This window comes from Rhipicephalus microplus, chromosome X (genome assembly GCF_043290135.1).
Source record: "Rhipicephalus microplus isolate Deutch F79 chromosome X, USDA_Rmic, whole genome shotgun sequence".
In the NCBI taxonomy this organism is placed as follows: domain Eukaryota; kingdom Metazoa; phylum Arthropoda; class Arachnida; order Ixodida; family Ixodidae; genus Rhipicephalus; species Rhipicephalus microplus.
The window spans coordinates 316,866,641-316,888,550 of record NC_134710.1 but is presented as its reverse complement, the minus strand read 5'-3'; the positions used below and the strand labels follow the sequence as shown (position 1 = coordinate 316,888,550).

Here is a 21,910-nt window from a genome sequence, read left to right as displayed (position 1 = left end):
GCAATGCTTGCATTTAATTTATCAAGTCAAGGTATAATAAGAATTGTTGCGGTCTACTGCCACGACACCACCAACCAATACCTGGTGATCACTGATGAGACACAATACAATAACTACAATTACATAAGCACTGCAGAAAATTGACAAGCATGGGTGATAAATGTCATGAACGTAACAGATTCGTTAGCCTTATCTTAAACTCGACAATAGCCAAACAAGTGTTGTAATATGCCGGGTGTTTTAAATAACACTTTTAGATTACAATATTTGTATAGGTTTTTGAGGATAGATTTTTTTTCTCAAAGCTAAATTATAAAGTGCTTCTGGCTTGAATAAATCTTAATCCATTAACTGGAATTCAGGGACGATTTTATTTGTTTTTTTTGCGCATATTGCAGCTGACAAATACTAGCCGTTGAGTTCGCAAGGTTCGCACACCTGAAACACATTTTCAGAGTGACACCAGTTTTGAAAAATTTGTCTGAAAACTGGTGTCATCTCACCTTATCTCATCAAAATTCTCATCAGAGCATACGACAGATCAGATAGATGATCCAGTTGCCTTAGGGCATCAGTGCATAAAAGCGCAAGAGAAACAACAATGCATTTTTATCGCTGGTGAGTAGATGCATAAGTTTAAATCTGTGTCACCCTCACAGTTTATTCCAAAAAGAAATTTCTTGCTAAATCACTGGCAGCGATTCGTCAATGGCAATACACGCTACGAATAAGTAGACAAGTTTGTCGGTGCATCCCTGGCAATTAAATGGTAAATAATGTGCTTTTCAGTTATGGTCGTTCGCTTCACACAATTCCAAACTTTTGTATAAAGTTATTGTCTCGAAAACACTATGTTCCAAAATTTCGGAAATCATAAATAGAAGAACCCTACCTTTAGAGGTAGGTCTTAAAATTATTCTACAGAAAACAAAAGTGATGTACAACAACCTCTGAAGAGAACAGCGCTTCGAGATAGGTAATAGTGCACTTGAAGTTGTAAAAGACTGTCTAAATAATATTGATTGATTGATTTGTGGGGTTTAACGTCCCAAAACCACTATTTGATTATGAGAGACGCCGCGAAATTTTCACCACCTGGGGTTCTTTAACGTGAACCCAAATCTGAGTACACGGGCCTACAACATTTCCGCCTCCATCAGAAATGCAGCCGCCACAGCCGGGATTTGAACCCGCGACCTGCGGGTAGTCTAAATAATAGGTAATAACCGCAGAGCCGAGCCACGAGATTTAAGTAAATAAGAATGGGGTGGAGCACATTTGGCAAGCTCTCTCAAATCATGACAGATATATTGCACTATCCCTCAAAAGCAAGGTACATAACAGCTGCACCTTGCCGGTACTTAGCTACGGAGCAGAAACCTGGAGACTTACAAAAAAGGTTTAGCCTAAATTGAGGACGACGCAGCAAGCAATGAAAAAAGTAAAGGACAATGGTAGGTATAACATTAAGAGACAAGAAGAGAGCAGAGTGGATGTGGGAACAAACGGAGGTTAAGGATATCATAGGTGAAATTAAGAAGAGGAAATGGACATTGGCTGGGCATGTAGCCTGTACACAGGATAACTGCTGGTCATTGAGGGTAACTAACTGGATTCCCAGAGAAGGCAAGCGGGTTAGGGGGAGACAGAGGGCTAGGTGAGCAGATGAGATTAAGAAGTTTGCGGGTGTAGAATGGCAGCAACAAGCACAGGATCGGGTGTGACTGGCGGAACATGGGAGATGCCTTTGTCCTGCAGTGAACGTAGTCAGGATTATGATGATGATGATGACGATGATGATGATGAATGACCCGGCATATCACAAAGTTCCCCCATCTCACGGAGTTGTCCTGCACCGACCCGCAACCGAAGTAGAAACGTCAAGCTTGGTCCACCGCAATGGTGTAGACGTTATGGTGTCCGGCTGCTCATCCGAAAGTCTTGGGTTCGATCTCGGTCGCATTTCAATGAAGGCGAAACGCTAGAGGCCCGGGTAATGTCCGATGTTAGTGCAAGTTGAAGAACACCAGATGGTCGAAACTTGCGGAGCCCTCCACTACGGCATCTCTCATAATCATATTGTGGTTTTGGGACGTAAAACGCCAAAGATTATTATAAATGTTACACCTGTTTCGAGAGTCTTCTCCAGCTAGATTGACAGTTATCAAGTAAGTGCGCGAACATAACTTCGGACTCCAGTAGATATCTAGCCTCGTTAGAGGAACTTCAAGAGCGTAATCGAGACATGTAAAACAGGGTATTACAAATACATCCTATAAGCGTTCACCTGCATTGATGGGCGCACCATTTTTATAAACAAATCGTCGCGTCCCCCTATGTTACACGAAAATGATCCACACTACCCTGAACTGCATGCACAAATGGTTGACAGAGCTCATACCATGATTTTGTTCGGAATCGTTTATCTACATACATGTGTGCGAACGGAATATCTCTTCTCTCGATAACAACTGCGGCATTATAGATTAGGTTTGTTACATTCGAAATAAAGAAAAAAATTCTAGTCACCATAAGAAACAGACGTTTTGTGTAGTTTCTTCTATGCTTAAAAACTTGACTCGAAAAAAAAAAAAACAGTGATAAAATTCGAACTCGAATAACTATATATATTGCAATGCAAGCCACCCATGACAATTCTTATGAATATACATCAAGTGGACAAGATTCCCTTGTTTTAGAGCCTTCTTAAACATATATATCATTTATATGCGAGCAGGTACTTCACAAAATATCATATTTCCTCGTAAAAATTTACGTATGCTGTACACACGCAAGCTGTACAAGTACTTGTATATATAGTACAAATTATGCGCTTCAAATGCTCTTTCCTGGTGTAGTTTTCAAAATTGCCATACCTAAATTTAGTGCTAAATTCACGATGTAAACACTTCACGATTCGATTTCGTTTTAAACTAATCCATTTTCGGGATTCATTTTTTTAATCGAGGCCATAACTTAATTTTCTGCATAATTGATTCAAGAGTTTCTCGCGCTAAAATTCAGCGAATTTCAGGGTGAACAGGTTACATGGGTTTGGGAGCAGTCCTTGGAGAAGCGAAAGGGATTTTTTGTACCAGGCTTGGAGCAGCCAAAAACACGTTTTAAAGCAGGCTTGGGGCAACCAAAAAGACGTTTTGGAGCAAGCTTGGAGCAGCCAAAAGGGCCTTATCGAGCAATTTTAAAGCAGCAAGAACATTCAGAGCTGAATTAGCCCCTTTCAAAGAACTTGTGAAGCAAATTTTGTTTAATGCTGCATTTTTTCAAAACTATGCTAAATTGTGCAATAGACTCATTATTGCGACATAAATTACAGTGACACTGCCGACGGGTTTTTGCGGTTGCCGTCATGTTCCGTATAAATTCCAAATTGATAACATACCCCCTCGCATGGCATGTTCTATCCGAGCATAAAAGCGCGCTGGGGGGGGCAACGAACGCGGTTGAAGCAGACACTAAACGATCTGGCTCATCTCCACAACTCGAAGGGCGCGTGCAAGAACATCCGACCCCCCGCCGGGAGCACTGTAGTCGAAGCAGGGAAGAAGCACTGCTCCCATCTTGGAAGAGCATGAAAAAAAAACGAGCGGGGGGGGGGACAGGTGTCGCTCAAGCAATAACTACGAACTTTGCTTCTAAGGGCGTGGCCGCGATCGCTGGCGCGCACGCTAGCTGGGCAGCCATCAGCGAGCGACTCTCGTATACTTCTACGTGCTGCACTCCCATCACGAAGAGAATGTGCGAAAAGTTGGTTCTCTTTTAAGTGGCCGTATTCTCGCACACCAGCGTTTTGTACATTTACGTGAAAACGGATTAAAAAAAATAGTTAGCTGCCAGCCTCACTTTGTATAGCATAACCATTTGCTGCCATTGCATCCGTTGCTTTGCCCTTGCGGTGCAACTGTGACTTTTTTTTTTATGTACAGCCGCCCGTTTTTTTTCTTTTAACCTGAAAGTGTTTTATGCCAGCACTCGCCACGAATTCGCTGGTGTATTTCCGTCACGGATATGACGTAAAATATATTGTCACGGTACACTGTAATCTCTACTTTTGTTTCATTCAGTTTTCTCCAAAAAAGCCTGTCAGGAATGCACAGAGCGAACTGCGCCTCGCTGTTCGAGAAGGTTCGCGATCATTGTAGATTGGTCTGTTATGATTACGCGCAAGACGCAAACACTAGAGATTATTCCAGAGCTTGCGCAACGCCAATGATAATACTTAAATATTCGACGGCATCTGTAGAAATTCCTAAGTGAATCACCGCTTGTCAGTTGATCGACGGCCTACACTCTGTTCGTCGCTATCAGTGGCCGTGTCTCGCTGTAATCTGAAGTCCAGTTTCCTAACGACAAGTTCAGCCGAATAAACAATGTCATCTCAACATGAAGTCTGCTCCCTTCGTTCATGTCACAACCCTGATTTTGATATGTAGGGTTAATGTCCAAAAACCACCATGTGATTATGAGAGACGCCGTAGTGGAGGGCTACAGAAATTTTTACCACCTGGGGTTCTTTAACGTGCACCCAAATCTGAGCACACGGGCCTGCACCATTCTCACCTACATTGAAAATGCAGCCGTCGTAGCCAGGATTCAATCTCACGACCTGCGGGCCAGCAGCCGAGTACCTTAGCCACTTGACCACCGCAGTGGGGCACGTGACAATCCTGTGACAATATACCAACATAATGGAAAGGAAAAAAATGAGAAGGAAAAGATTCGCGACGGAGCTTCAAACGAGCGGCCTTGCGCTCTTCAGCACACGACGCTATCCACAGAGCCACAGGGCAAACCTCTTCCTACTTGTTGCGGCGAGCCATTTAAATTCGCAATGCCCACGGCCTACAGGCGGCGTGCCGTGACATACAAGATGGCTGCGGGAGGATGATCAACCCCTGCACTCGCACATAGCAAAAGATACGATGCACGGCTGTACTCCCCATGCCGTAAGACAGTAAGTTGGGCCAGTTGGTTAGGATCTATTGGGAACTTACTTACAGCGCAACACCAGAAAAAATACAGGACAAGGAAGGAGCAAAAGAGAAAGCAAAGACGGCGCTGACTCACAACTGTTGTTTATTGAAAAAAAAAAACGGGGTGAAAAGTATATATATAGGTACTGGCAGCCTACATCACAACCTGCGCAGAATACGAGGTGCACCGAGGTAGCGTTGTCACACTCATGGCAATAAACAAGATTGGCCTAAATAACTTCTTTTTCATGCAGTTAGACGGATGCTTCACTAACGCGCTTGCTACCCCTAATCTTTATATGATATGCCTCAGCGATTTCTCTTGTTAGCTGGTTAGGATGCTTGAAGATGATGGAGGTTCTCTCAAAAATGGGACAACAACCGCATGACCTGCAATGTTCCGGTAGATGAAGTCGCGTGATCCCCTGAAGAGATAACTCATGCTCCCTTAACGAACATTCACACATCGTTTCGTTTGTCTATCTTTTCTTTCTCTTTTGCTCCTTCCCTGTCCTGTATTTTTTCTGGTGCTGCTCTGTAAGTAAATCCCCATGCCGCTTTCACCAAACTCTTGATCGTCAAATGAATCTACACTGTAAGCAAAAACTACCCGAGTTTGGGGTTTTTGCGGCCATGACCTTTGAATACTCTATCGCGTTTGAAATCACTACCTCGTATTGGAGTAAAACGTGGTGCTTGACCACCTCTGAGGCACGTAGTAAAAGAATGTCAAAACCTAGTTTTACTCGTGGGAAGTTTTCTATCACGTGACTTTTAACCTGGGTTTCAGAGTTTTTACCACGTGACTGCAAGCTGCAGCTCATTCGGCAGCTTTTGCCTCATATCCCATGAGTGACGCTCTCAGTGAATCCTGAAGATACGCAAGAACCACAGATTTTTTATTATTTTTTTTTCAAAGTTTGGTATAGCATCGTCGCGCCTCATGAGTGACCTCGAATCAACGCACTTTCACTGGAACTGGGAGCAGCGTAAGCACAACGAGCGAGGACAGCATTCTGTGAACGAAAAAAAAGGGGGGGGGTCACCAAGGGGAAAAAAACTGCTGGAAAGTTGTCCTGCATATTTTCGCAAATCGTTGCGTTTGGCTGTGCGGCGACTCCAGAGACAGACGGTGCAAGAAGTTCAGAATCTATGGCTCTGGTTAAGCTGGTGGATCTCAGGTGTTCCTAATATCATCGAGCAACCAAGCGCTCCGGAGTGCGAGCCTCCGAACCTGTACGTCACGGATGCCTCGCTTCTGATCCGAACCGCGAAGAGCTGCCAGCGGTAACAAAATCAAGCTAGTGTCATCATCCATGGTTGCTTTCTGGAGAAACGATAAGCAAAACGCTTCACTAAGTCGCCGGCACAGAGCCGCCGCCGCCAGTGACCAGTGGGAGTGTGTCGCCGGGGCAGGTGAAAGAAGCATCGCATATATTTTGTTCCACAGCAGACGATGTCTGCTGGAGTAAAAAGTGCTGCCCGAATTGTCCGCCCCACGTACCAACTGTTCTCAAAGATGTAGCGCAAAGGCGAAAGCCGATACGAGGCAGACGGAACCAACAACCGGCTGCCCGTAAGCACGGTCAGTCTCTTTCGTTGAAAGTACACACATCGCCCCATCTCCCCGTATTCATTTGTGTCTGAAATGACGAGGAAAGTCACACAGCAGATGTGTCCTGTGATCGCCAGCTGTCTTTGATCGTATAGCCGTGTTCCCATAAAAGGCCAAGTAGGCAATCGGTAAAAAGCTTGTATACAGGTGGGCACCGCTCTTCTACGCCTGTTGTCATGTGTGTGCACCGCCGCTCAATAAAAATCATTGAGCTGCCATGGTTTGTATGTACATACGTATATTTTATCGACTTGTGCATCAGCAGTGCTACCTCGGGTGGGGCCAACAGGCCGGTGTGTCAGCTAGTTATTGGATAATGAAAAAGGCGAGATCGAGTGGGTTTATAATAAAAGGTCGGTGTGACTCCTAGCAACCTGCAGCCTCAAGTTTATGCTTTCACTTTAGACCGTTATTGTTAGTTGATGCAAGAAACAGCTCTCCTTCCGGCACTGCACGGCAGGTCAAAAAGTCGTGCATATATATATACCGGATCCTGAAAGTACAGCCGAGTAACGCGTGCAGTCTCTTCGAGTTGCGTTTTATTCCGCATTTGTTATATTTCTGTGTTTGCCTGTACGTTAATGTATGTGTCATGAATCCTGCCGTCATTTGATGTTTAATAAATTTGTCGACTCTTTGGGTGAATGCACCCGTCCACTTTAATTTTTTTTACTTCCTGAAATAAACTCCCAGAAATCAACTCAAAGACCTTGTGAAGGCCGTAAAAATTTACTCTGTCTATACTATCTGGAAACCTCAGTGGAGTAAATAATTATTACCTTTCATACGTACAAAAAATCAGTTAGCACGAGAGTAAATTTTTTCTCCGATTGGGGTTCTAAAGAAACGCAGAAAAAGTAGTGCACTAGGGGACAAGTGGCTTACCTAGTTTTCAAGGTTATTTCAGGTTATTTTTGTTTAGTGTTTATGTAGGACCAAAGCACTTTCCCAACAGATAGGAGCTGCTGAATCTACGCTACCTCATTTCTTGCCGAAGTGCAGAGGGTGGTGGTGTCCACTGAACAACCGAGTATCAACGATGCTTTGCATAATCCTGTGCGTGCTACAGAAAACTGCGCGAACTAGAATTCACGTATGAACTGAACGACACTTCAACATAATTTGTGCCGAGCCTGACTGGCGGATTTGCCGCAGTAGTAGGGCACTAGCGAGTGGCTCGCTGTCGCAGCTGCACATTGACCGAATGTTTAACGTAGCGATAGTTTGCAACATATTATGCCATCATCATTACTTGCATTGTAAGCATCATGCAGCTGCTTCTTCATCAGAACACAAGCACATAACTTCCCATTAAGCAGCACCATAGTGTCACAGCCATGATCAGACTATAGTGCCACAGCCATGATCAGACTAACAGCGCATTATTCCCTGCACTTGGATGTCTTGGATGTTGCAGCTTTCGTCAGCGCAATTGAAACAAGGATATCGAAACGTTTTCGAAACGTCAAAATTGTGAAAATTCGTTGAACAACGTCATTCGGACGGCACCGCCGAAGTGCAGGAGAAGTTAGCGTGGACTGTAGTCATAACTGCATATTTCATTCCTCCAACCATTTCACTTCGTTGGTCTAGCTCGAGCGTGTTATAGCACCACCGAACAAGGGAGCATTGGGAGTGTCTGCCTACTGATCATCCTCGAGAAGACGCTCCTAAATTCTGCACGGAGGCGCGACAGTCTAATAATGATTGATATGTTGGGTTTAACGTCCCAAAACCACCATATGATTACGAGAGACGCCGTAGTGGAGGGCTGCGGAAGTTTCGACCATCTGGGGTTCTTTAACGTGCACCCGAATCTTAGCCCACGGGCCTACAACATTTCTGCCTCTATCGGAAATGCAGCCGCCGCAGCCGGGATTTGATCCCGCGACCTGCGGGTCAGCAGCCGAGTACCTTAGCCACTGGACCACCGCGGCGGTGCCGGCGCGACAGTCTATGAACATTGCGAATACATTATGTACCGCTGGCGTTCTTCAGAGCTCAGCAAGAAAGGTGGTCGTGCCAAAAAAAGTGGATCAGCCATGTTATATTTATTTATTTTTTACGTGAATGCGCTAGCATCAACCAGCGAGTTAAAAGCACGAAGCACAGCGGCCCAATGAACGAGAATACTCGCATACGCTCGATGAGCAGTCTTTGATAAGATGTCCCGTTACTGTCATCCTTTATTTCTTTCCGAACGCTGCCACGGTGTTCTATAACAATAAATGTCACCGGAATGGAGAAGCAATGAATGCGATAGCAAGAAACTAAGGCTGGCAGCCAACTCTTTTATGTCTGATATCGCGTAACTGTACAAAACGCTGGTGTAAAAGAATATAGGTAGATACGCTCTTCTCGCAGTCTTCACGTTGAGAGCTCAGCACGTATAAAAGTTCACAAGCTATTCCTGCTGATGCCTGCTATGATCGCACCCATAGCGATCGCAACCACACCTTTAGAATTAAAATTCACGGCTACTCCTGAAGCATTCACACCTTGTATGAAACCGAAACTATAACCGTTTTGATAAAACCAAAAAGACTGTTTCGGCCACGTTTACGGGCACGGCGCTTGATGGGTTTTGCACTTTGCGGATTAATTCTGGTGCTGCGGCGCAGTACGGCGCTGATAGGCGAGTTGGGCGCAGCAGGGGTGGTTGGGCGCAGGATGGCGCAGGTAAGCAAGTTTGGTGCACAATGGCGCAAATGGCATAGCTGTTCCACCCCTGAAATTTCATTTAAGTCGGCACAGCAGTTTTCACAAAAGTATTGCAGTTTCTTGCACGCACTCGCATACAGAAATCCGGAGCTAGCCTCGAGTTGAAGAAAGCATTGTCGCAGCACCTGCACACCATAGTCGGCGAGAAGTTTTGAAAATACCGCCACAAATTTGCCTTAAAATGCTCCGCCGCGGTGGTCTAGTGGCTAAGGTACTCGGCTGCTGACCCGCAGGTCGCGGGATCGAATCCCAACTGCGGCGGCTGCATTTCCGATGGAGGCGGAAATGTTGTAGGCCCGTGTGCTCAGATTTGGAGGCACGTTAAGGAACACCAGGTGGTCGAAATTTCCGGAGCCCTCCACTACGGCGTCTCTCATTATATTAAGGTGGTTTTGGGGCATTAAACTCCAGATATCAATCAACTTGCCTTGAAATGTACATTACTGCAGATTGGGCGAGTTGGTGCACAACAATATTGTATTACTATAGCGCAGCTCAATTCGACCACGAAGATGTAAAAAACCAAGATTTCTTTTGGTAGTTTCATGGCTACAAATTTTAAGACATGAGCACGCACTCCATTGTTTGACGAGTGTGTCATCTTGGGCCGCAGTCATAACTAGTTCACAGGTGAAATTACGGAGGCGAATTTTTTTCAGAAATGTGTGAAGCTGTGTGTGAGTAGGCCATCTGTTGCCTTATCTGAAAAAGGGCTCAATTTTCCAGGGCGTGTGCAGTGAAGTGCTGACGTAGAATTGTTAATTTTATATTGGCTTAAATCTAGTTTCTGCTCACGTGTGCTGTGCCGCGTGCTTAGCTGTTGCTCTTGTCTTTGTCATGTGTGCAGCGCCATGTGCACTGCAAGCGGATCCACATAATGTGCGGTAGGGTGTTAAGGGCTCGAAGGTTGATGGCAGGTAGGGCGGGTATCTTTAGTGTAGCAGGCTGTCCACCGTCGTCCGCATACCTGATCTTCGCTAGTGAGGAGACACGTTAATAGAGAAAGAACGAAGGTTTATTTACATGATAGTTGAAAGATGGAACTGTACAGAGATTCAGCTATGTACAAAGATTCAGCTCATGATTCAGCCCATGATTCCGCCCTTATTTACAAAACGTCTTCGCCTTTTATAGCCCATCATCTCCTTACACGGAGGCCCGAAGAACGCGGTGACCACTCTTGCCGCAAATCTGGTGACGAAGTCTCAGTGGTTCACCCACCAGAAAGGGTGCAGATATTGCACCACTCAGCTGGGCTAAAAGGTCCAATGGTAGCACGAGCGCACCACACAATGACGCACCCGGCCCACACCTTGAGGGCACCGCAGGGCGAAGAGGTAGAGTTCGGAGAGGGAAAGTACGAACGTCAGCAGCGGTCCATGGCTGCTTTCAGCTGCAGACTTCCATAACTCTCTCAAACATGGCAGTCAAAACTCTCAATCCTTGGGAACAGCTTTTTCGACATATTCCCATGCTTCCCAACTGACGGTACTTTTGTGACGATTTCAGGTCGGCGATGACAGCCGAGTCGAGAGGTTGACTCCACGAGAACTTTCAGGGTGGCGCCGTCCCCCGCTGTTCGAATCCGTTCAACAAAAGAGTTGTCTCGCGAAGCTTTCGTTGTGACCCGACCACTACCTGGAACACCTACAGGATTGCGCCTTACAGACTGGGCGCCGATGGGGTTGAAAGCATCCTAGCAGACCGGCTTATGCACAGTGGCGTCTGCCCAGACGAATCGCCGGGCCAAACGTAACAAGGGTCATGCAATAAACAAGAGTTGGAAGTTTAGAGCTCATCCTGCTGTCTGTCTGCCACTTCTTCACACTTTTATCTTTCCTACATGCTAAAATCGAGCTGCGCTTCAGCAATACGATATTATTGCTCTAAAAGGAAACATTACCACAGATGGGCTCATACGAGCAGTTGATCAGTCTCCCAGTAAGATTTCACAGATTCCCCTGTACGCGTGTGGACATACTGAGAGAAGCAAACTTCGTATCCACAACTGCGGATAGTGGTGGCTCACGATATACGCGACTGCAACGTACTCGCCGTTGCTCACCCACAGGAGGCAACTCCTGTCGTGAAGACAACCACCATACAGGGACACGAGAGGGCTCAGAAGCTTCATTTCGATTCTCGATTGGTCACTGAATTTGCCCTCTTACCAAGGCTTTCCACTCTAGCGCGACGGTAAGCACCTCCGTGAAAAGGCGTGATTGTGACGTGCCTACCTTAATTGCGAGCAGAGACTTGGCCTGCTCTTTTATCAGGAAGAAAATGGGGCCCGGAACGCCCGATGCGAGGCTTCTAGCTGCTGAGCCACATCCGGCCTCGCCGGCTTCTTCTGGGCCATCCATGATGCCTCCTTCAGAATGCTGCATGAAAAAAAAAGACAACTAAATATTTTAAGGGGGCTATGAACATTTCTTTGTCTCTTTTTTTTTCGCTTTTACTGTTCAAACAATAGGAACCTATTGTTTGAGCGGCTCAAATGCTCAAACACAGTAACGTAAATCAACAACTTCAGAACACTGCCCGAAACGGTTCAGCGAGTGGTTTTAAAAGCAAATGTTTTATGCAAGATGGAATATATTACCCTACACACTGTAGTGAAAATACACAACAGCCAAACCATGAATAACACGCGCGACAAGTAGCTTCTCGATGGAAAAAGCACAAAAGTAGAACGGCCCCCATTTCGAGCGAATAATTATCCCTCATATTTACTGAATTCTTTCTTTCTTTCTTTCTTTATTTCTTTCTTTCTTTCTTTCTTTGACCACGTCGAGGTATGGCGATTCTATACTGCTGAGAAGCTCACTCTTGTCACACGCATGATAGTAGTGGAAGTACGAATAAAATTTTGAAATAACTTTTAATGGGCGAAAAAAAAATGCGTAAAACTAAAAACGAAACCTATCCGAGCAGTAAATACTTCGCGCGACGAATTACGGTGTACAACAGCATACAACTGGTGAGTGCATAAATACATGCAGCACCAATGCATTATCACTTCCCCTCATTCACACAGGACACAAACTCTGGCAACAGCAGCATTTGGCAGAGCCCACTAAGACACGAAAATCGTACTCCTTACGGAGACATCACACACAATGTGACCAATAACTTTAGGAGGCCGTAGCCGTCCCTGCACTTCGCGGGGCGACAGGGCATTGGGGACCCTGGGACCGTCCAGTAAATGTACTAATTAACGTACTACGTAAGCAAGGCTTGCATACGGAGCCGAAGATAAGGTAATGAGTTTTCCTCGCACCAGTGTTCCCATGCGAAAGTCACATGGTGGTCGCACGGTAACAGTGACGCCATCTCTCGTAACGGCTGAAGGACCCCTACACTGCACCGCAGCCCTTCATGCAGGACATCAAAACATGCAGCTGCTACAGCCATGTAAGAAAAGGCAGAACAAAACTAAAACACCCCGTTTACTAAGGTGAAAACTTTCCAAAAAGCTTCTGCATAGATTAGGGATAAAGGCTGAAGTAAACAGACAAACAAAAAAATAGTTTCCTACCTATTTTCTGCCATTCGACTACCCAACACTAAGTGATGTTCCATGCAGAGAATTTACCCATTTTCGAGAAATTTTCGCTTGTCATTTTGAGCCAAAGCGAAAAAAAGAAAATCTTCACGATATTGCAGGTCATTTCAGGAATGGTAAATTCTTTTATGACGACCGATATTTAGCGGTCACAGTGCGTCTTCATCTGCTGTATTCGGTACTGGCGCATGCACCACACAAGTATACCCTTTGAGATTTCCTTGATATTTACGTGGAAGAATTTCTAGTTCACTATTGGTGTTAGACTTGCAGTCCACATCGTGCAGTGTACTAACAGTACATGAATTAATAAAGTCATGTTTTTGTTGTGCGGCAGTGTAGGGGCTAGTCCCAATTTATAATGTCGCCAGTACATGAGACACGTGTAAATATAATATGTGTGTGCGTGGATGTAGGCGGATCTTGCTACTGTTGTGTAGGGAGATATGCTAGGAATTTTGTCAACATTTGCAAGAAAAAATCCCCAAAACAGGGAATTTTCATGTCTCTGAATAGAAATCTTTCGCCGTAGTACGAAACAACATTACCAACACTAAGTACCAACTGGCATCTTCATGCCACTCATGAACAGTCAATTTGCGCAACACTGGCAGCGCTACCCGACGTTTTCTCTTTACATATATCTGCTCGATAATGGCAAGCGAGCTTCTCTACATAGCAGCAGGGTCGTGCGGCAAAGTGTTCACTGGGACTGTTTAGCAGACATTGAATAGTTAAAAGAAAGGTAACAATTAAGAACTTCAAGACAACGAAACTAGTTGGGCAATAACTAAAAAAAGGTTACGCATTTCTTTCCCGTTACCTTGCTCCCCGCTTTTTTGAACACGTAGAGCCGCCGCCACGTCTGTGTAGAGCACTCGAGCAGCTGGTTTTTGCTTTGCGGGCCGAAACCTTGAGGCAGTTTCGGGCTCTCAAGTGGTGTATCAGGAGCATGTGCGGCCTAGTTGTCAGGCTGAACACGTCAGAGCCTGACACAGCATGCACTACACCGACGTGGCTGCGGCTGTGCTATACGAATAGAGTAAATAGAACCATCCGGCCTGACTTTTCCTGTGCATCTTTTGTAGCCCTTTCCATGCATCTACGAATGATTGCCTTCCAATGATTTCTGCGGCCGTGTAATTTTTTTTTTTTTTGAAGACAACTGCAGCAACAATGAAAACTCGAAATGCACGCAGGAGAGAAAAAGATGTGTTTAACGTACGAACAAATTGTCCACAACAATAATCGGTACGCGATGGTCGAGGGTCTAGATCTCCTTAAAAAAGCAGTCCTTCGCTGTCGCTGGGGCTCGAAAAACTAAGGGAAACCTACGCGTGCAGTTGATTTCTCTGGCATGAATGTCCGGAATGTTTATCGCATCGAATCGTAGCATAGCAATTTCATTCATCAGGTGATTGGATAGGACGATGAAATAAACCATGAACGCATCGTGTGATGATGGCGTCACGCGGGACGTGATACGTGATGTTTCATGTGTTCATGTCATCAGCATTTTACGCTATGACATGATGATGCAACGTTCACATGACCATGCGTGTGACGTTAAACAAGGCATAGTCATTCAGCCACACGGGTGTTGCAATTATCCCAAACTAACACCCGTTTTTTTTCTTTATTTCGTGAACCCCAAACACGAACCCGATGCAGGCTAGTTCCAACGCGAAAGCGATGAACTATACCGAGACGGTGATTGACGTCGCGTCGCTCATCACCCGCAAATCAAACACCATGTCAGTGGTAGCTCGAGCAATGTATGGAGCGATGTTCCTCCGTTATTAATGGCATGAGTACAGATGTGTACCAAAACTGCCTTGATGCGTGCAATAATAAGAAGTTATTGTTAACTACGTGTTTCGCAGCACATATAAAGCTAGTTGAACACGCTTGAATCCCACGTACTAATGTGTCCTTGTCAGTGAAACCTGACACAAGCTACGGTTGCAGTTCAAGCAACGTGACGAAACCACAGCGCAATAATCTGCGTGGCCTGTTGCAGTTAGTGAACGTCACTGCTCCCTTACTGGCATTATGCATTGCAATTTACCACCGCGCGCATAAAACGACTGCCCACGCGCTCTGGCACGACCTGCTTGTGCAGCCAAACAGCGATTTCCGAGGTCTAGCGGCAATACTCACCACTGCAGGAAACCACGTCTTGGTTTGCGGTATTTTGGCGCAATACATTGGGCCCAGAATGGAAAACCTGTACGATTATTCAACCGCGCAAACGGTCTACACAAGCCGGCAAAGTGTGTGTTCTCGTATGCATGCAAAATCACGACCATTCGATGAAAAGGCTTATATGTGTTACGCGTCGCTATCGACTACGGCGCTATGCGATGGCACGCTCTCGACGGCCGCCACACAGGAGAGAACGACGATGGAATAAACAGTGATGTCTCCATTTGCTGTTGTTTTCCTCTGCACATAGCTCCTACCCAAAGGAAGGGATTGGCCGATGATAAGGTGAATTTATGCTGTGACAGCTATTATGTACGATGTAACATATTTTCGCGACGAAGATTCACCAGCCCATGTTCTACCGGCTTGAACCTCCTCGGTGCCTCCGTTTGTTTCCTGCCATGTTCTCCGATGAGTACTTTGCGGCTACAACCTTTGTTCCCGTCATCACCTGGACACCCAGAAATCCTATGGCAGCAATGGATCCGGGCTTTCAAAAACTACACGATTGCTTCGGATGCCTACGACCTACCTTCCATTCGTCGGAAGGCGATCCTGTTCAACTGCTAAGGCTTGAAACGACGGCGTGCGCGGCGAACAACTTCAAGCTGCGCACGACATCAAGAAGAAGACGCTTCGCTGCAGCACATAGAGCGGGAGCAATGGCGTAGCAGAAGCGAGCAACCGGTAGGTACATCGATGTACCATTAGCAAGTAGATGGATGTGCTTGCGGAGGACGAGCGACGATTTCAAGATTTCGAAAACCAATCGATCAGGCGAAAATGACACGATCAATGGCGCGAAGGCCCGTTTAGCCAGTAGTCAATTACGCATCTAAGTTAGCGTACTATCTGAGATAACATCCCTTCACACACACACCCCAAACCCCCCTGTACACCTCTCTTTGGCATGGTCGAAATGGCGTTTTTTTTTTATTTAAGGACCCAGCGCTCCCCAAGTTGTCGCACACCGCGGTCGAGGGCTCATGGCTAAAGCGACGACAATGGCGTCGTGAGCGGGCCAACTCCAGGGCCGCTTCCAAATCCTCGCTCCGGTAGGCACCGCGTTGGCTCATCGTCATCCGGGGGCCACAGACTACGGGAAGGTATATTGCTTGCTCACGCGCTTCCGTGCTCCTCTGCAAATGGTGCCTACCCTCTACAGTGGACCGGAAGCCGGCGGTGAACGTAGAGTGGAAAATTTGGAAAAGAAGACGGGGCGGGAATGCCAACGCTCGCACAAGGTAGAGTAATTGATTGATATGTGGGGTTTAACGTCCCAAAACCACTCTATGATTATGAGAGACGCCGTAGTGGAGGGCTCCGGAAATTTAGACCACCTGGGGTTCTTTAACGTGCACCCAAATCTGAGCACACGGGCCTACAACATTTCCGCCTCCATCGGAAATGCAGCCGCCGCAGCCGGGATTCGAATCCGCGCCCTGCGGGTCAGCAGCCGAGTACCTTAGCCACTAGACCACCGCGGCGGGGCGCACAAGGTAGAGTAGATGCTTGAATTTGTGGCACACACCCACACCGAGGAATTGGCCAACAATAGGGTAGTTTTAAAGGAAATATTTCTTCAAGTATAAACCCCAATTTCTCAATTAACGAATAAAACAAATTATGCTAAATTGGTAAATATTAGGATTACATGAACATACAAAATAGGAACACAAATTATTAGGCGAAGAATTTGCCACAACAAATAAAGTTTGGAAGAGAGAAAAACAAACAGTAAACGGCACGTGGCCGCCGCCTTCTGGTCGTCTTCCCCGTTCATCATACCGTGGGCACGCGCCTCATATACGACAGTGAACAGGCTAAAATGAAGGCGCTACACTCAATTGTAACTAACGCACGAGAACATAGACGGAAGCTGATAAATAGCAACTGTTTCAAAGGTACAGAGACCACAATCTTAAATATATTAGAAAATAATAGACATTTGCTTCTTACGCCGAAGCGAGAGAAATGAAACATCTTTCAGAGACGCCAGATATCCGTAGATCGACTACCTGCTCAGCATAACTAGGTCATTGGCTAAATAATTAATAAATTTTATAACGCTAATTTCAGCACAACGAATTCCACTACAAATGTGGTACGCACCAAACCGGAACAAATAACTAAGCTCCAGTTTTCAGGTGCGTTCGAGTGGTTTTGAGAACAAACACGTATGGTTATCGGGGACAACAGTGGCCGACTAGCTCCGATATTTTCGAAAAAAAAAAAAAAGCTGAACTGCGCTCTTCAACTAGCCTCAGCCTGCTGTAGCTCTTGCAACACTTAACCATTAAATTAGAAGTGTCATATATTAAAGCACGCAAACAGTGTCAGCGATACTATTTTTTTTCACATGACTGCATCGTATGTTATCAAGTTTCAGACAAAACTGAAAAAAAATTCTGCCCATCGTACCTTTCCTCTTCTTGTTCACCTGGCGCATAGCCACTGTGGGGCGTCTCATGAAACATCTTCTTCTGTAGTAACTAAACAAACTGAACGCAAGTTTGCAAGTCTTGGAATGCAGAGCAATACAGTAAAAGTATATACGAAAAGGGTGCATCGTCTAAATGGTGGTGTTGCTACCACTATGCCTTTCTAAGCAAGTCGAAGTCGCACACGTGCGTAAGCCTGCAACTCAATGACCCAAATGCACATTCTTTTTTTTTCACCTGATGATAAAGATAGTACATAGCACGCGCTCGTATACACACATGCATTCCAATCATTTTTAATGAGCAAATACAGCGTGGCGTGCCCGCATCATGCACACGTTGATGGCATGTGTACAATATTGGTTCCTTATGCTCCAAATCACAAATAATTTTTAAGAAGCTAATGCGGCGTCACGTACCCCGCATCGTCGTACACGTCGTAGGCATTAGCACAATATTCGTTCCTTATGTCCCGAAATGCAAAAAAAAAAGGGGGGGGGGGAGGGGGATGAGCCCAAACATTAAACATATTATGCGCATGGAGCGAATACTGCAAACGCCTGGCGTAAGCGTGGCAATACATTTCGAAGGTCGATTGATACGTGGGGTCCAACGTCCCAGAACCAGCACATGGTTATGAGAGACGCTACTTTGCGAAGGTCAGCTGCACGTTCGCACAAACATTGCCCACCTACAACACTCAAGAGCGGCTTCTGCGCAATGCGTGCGAGACGGCCAGCGAAGCTACACGGCGGGGAAAAGGCGGCCCACTTTTCAAACAGGATCTGAGAGGCAGCTGCGCGGAACCCTACAATGGAGGTTGGGTGCGCAGCAAGCGGGCGGCTACGACCGTGTCGGTCTCGGCCGTCAGCTGCATACTACCGCACATGCTTTGTACGCAAGACGACGCGACAAAAGCCGCCAGCGTGCTCACCAGAAAGGCCAGGGAGACGACGGCTTGGACCGAGGAATACGGTGTACAAGAACGGAACTTTTTTGTCCGCCCGAAAGGCAAAGCGCGCCACAAATCACAAGGCAACAATGTGCACCTCAAGAACACTCATCTATGTCGCGGTGGGCGCGTTAGCGAAGGCAAAAATGATTGCACATGCACTATAAGAAAAAGTACCATCAAAGCTGTCCGTGACAAGCTATAAAGCTGGGACTTCATCCTGAATACGAGCTACAAAAAAGACCGGAACATATCGATGAAATCCTTAAAACAATTTTTCTGGCAAAATAATGAAAACTACCGCAAACCACTTTTTTTAAGGTTAACTCTGGATTGTCCTAAATACAGGGCATAAATACTAGACGCCGCCGCAAGCCCCACACTGGTATAACTGCGACAAAATGAGGTATACATATAAGCTGCCGTTATTCACTACGCGTTGTTACATGTCGCGATACTTTAAAAGAAAAGCATTGTAAATATGAAATGTTGCCTACACTAAAGATGCCCTGCGCTTTATTCGACTATCATTCTACATATAGCACTTGTTACATACGCAAGCGAAGATATACATGACGATGGAAGCACACTCGTGATAAGAGTTCCGCCGCTGCAAACCACCGAAAACCGCCTTCGGTGATTTCACAGAATGCGAGGAATTAAATCAGACGCCTTCCTTGACAATGCAAAACGCAGGAACAACGCGATAAATGACAAGAGTATGCTTTGCACACGCAGATGCCAGAATATCCATTAAGAAATGACGTCCTCGTTAGCCAGAAACGCGTTCACTATCAGTTAATCGGCAGAGAGCACACACGTCCCAAATATCGAGCGTCTGGCCTGCCTCCACATCCGCCTACGCTAGAGAGATTGTGGTTATATCAGAAGAAAAGAAAAGAAAGGTGCCGACCCGTAACTGTCTCTCCTTACGAGGACACCTCAACAGGTCAGCAGAGGAATGGGATATGGGGAATAAAAGATATAGGGAGAAGGAAGGAGGGATAAAAAGAATAGAAGGAAAATAGATGGATAAGAAGCCGCCAGCCAGCGAGAGGAAAAAAGAAGGAGATAGGAAAGTGGGGATCCGGTCGAAGCAGTCCAAGGGCGGGGTGCCACAATGCGAGAGCTGCACGGCATCAGGAGACCGCGGAGGGCGAACCAGTCGGCGGGAGCTACGCTGAAGTCGGAGATCGCGAGGGCACAACCGTCCAGCTTGAAATCCTCCGAGCGAATCCCTACGCTACACCACCAAACAAAAGCAGTGAGAGACCCCGCTGACCAGCCTTAAGGCCAACGACGGCAGACCATTGGTGAACAGGGCAAGGCAGGCAGCCACGTCACATGGCCTCCTGGACAACGGATGAAATCCACCAGGAGGACGACCATACAACTTGACTTGCTTTAAGCTGCCCCGCCGCGGTGGTCTAGTGGCTAAGGTACTCGGCTGCTGACCCGCAGGTCGCGGGCTCGATTCCCGGCTGCGGCGGCTGCATTTCCGATGGAGGCGAAAATGTTGTAGGTCCGTGTACTCAGACTTGGGTGCACGTTAAAGAACCCCAGGTGGTCAAAATTTCCGGAGCCCTCCACTACGGCGTCTCTCATAATCAAATGGTGGTTTTGGGACGTTAAACCCCACAAATCAATCAATCAATCACTTACTTTAAGCCCGACGCTCATACAGGACATATTCACGTGATAATAAAAATAGTACATAGGATGCGCTCGTAGCCAAAATAAGTCGTCACACCACAGCGCGTTGTGGCAAGGTGAATCCCGTAGTGTCTTGTGAATGAACACGCTTGAATGCCGAATAAAACTTTTGCTTCCTCTGCAAGGTCGCCATGGTGGCTTGGCTGACGGACGCGATCGTCAATACGGAAACTTGCCGTACGTATCTTGTCGTAATGCACGAATTTGTTATGAAAGCTTCTCTTGCATTACGCGTGACGTGTATGTGCGCTGTATGTATGTATATATGTACGTATATGCATGTATGTAGGTATTGTCAAGCCCGTACAAATAATACTAAGTTTGCATCCTCCGAGAGCCAACAGACGTGATACGTGCTCGCCTCCTCACACAAGTGTACGAGGAGGCGACCGGCCTACGCTCCCGAGCCACACTGGGCCCGTGCCGAGCGTGTAGTGGCTCTCCCCTTTCTCTGTGGCCCACTCCGGCGGACGAGCTACTGTGGGACAGCGCGTCGACAAGGCTCTGCGCGAAATCCCCCTGCCTGGAACAGCGATCACGCACAAAGGAGTAGAAGATAGCGGAACGGCTACGCGCCACGTCTGTCGACTTTCCGGCGGAGATGACGCACCGCCCCCCAGCCCACCACAGTAGGCCAGCGACATGCGCACAAAAGCAAGGATACGAGCGCGTGCGTCCGCACGGTTGGTGTCACCGACTACTCATATTATCCATAATGACGGAGGCGAAAAATCGGGGGATAGAATAACAGTGAACACGCCCGTTTCAGGTACACTCGTTCAGCAACGACCGCCGCGGCTCCTGGAACACAATGAGACCTTATACGCGCCACCAAGAGCTAGTCCTCCGGTATGTGGACGGGTGCCCATTAGGTGTCACAACGACCGCCGCCGCGCGCCCCATCGAGAGTACACAATGTCGGGGGCGCGTCCGTGACTGCCACTGTTACTTGTATACAAAGGAAAGGCAGCCGCCTACCATCCTGCTAGACGGTCGACAAGGTTTTTAGGTAGCGAAAAGTCGCGTACACCCTCGTGCATCCGCTCATACTGTGAACAACGAAGCGCTTCGCAACAAGTGACGGATCCTTCATTGCGTTATAGAAAAAAGAAAGCTCTTGTCAAAAGTTCCGTCACAGGGAGAAAGAATAGAACACGTCAAACACAGCGACCGAAGCGTCCACGTGGCACTCGTTAGAATGGTTGCGAAGACGGTGAACTATCGATGCCTTCGTCGTTGCGCCGGTCATGGTTCATCGCGTTCGGCAAAGACCGCGAGACAGAGATCGACAATCGAAAGGACGACGTCCGGAAGGCGACACGCAATCATCTACGTCTTGTTCTGCAGACTTCGCGCAACGATATGCGCGGATGTGTAAAACGCAGCGACTGACGGCGCGCGCACTTAACAGCCTCGGAGCAGCGTCGTCGTCCAAGGATTTCGTCGGTCAAGCGAAACGAGCGCGCAGGCGCGTTCTCACACGCTTCGGTCGACAGACTGCCATTCCGAGCGAGCAGGCAGCGGCAATTCCGAGCGAGCCGTCAAGTACATCGCTTCCAAACACCGGCGACGAAGGCGGGACAAGGACGCCGCGGAATGCAGCCCGGGCTTTCTTTTGTCGGGCGCACTCTCTTCCTGTAAGCACGGGACGACAGAGTCGGAAAGCTCAGACATCACACGCTGAATAGCTGCGTTTGCCAGAAACGC

The 21,910-nt window shown here is 46.9% G+C and overlaps 1 protein-coding gene across 4 annotated transcripts in view; it reads right to left on the bottom strand.

Moving 5' to 3' along the window:
• LOC119161303 (uncharacterized) overlaps positions 1–21,910 on the bottom strand; it is a 385,199-nt gene that overhangs the window by 5,459 nt on the left and 357,830 nt on the right. For all 4 annotated transcript variants that reach the window (XM_037413701.2, XM_037413702.2, XM_037413703.2 and 1 more), the window contains one exon: positions 11,565–11,708. In XM_037413701.2, the coding sequence (XP_037269598.2) occupies positions 11,565–11,708 (144 nt within the window). The remainder of the gene's footprint in view (positions 1–11,564; positions 11,709–21,910) is intronic.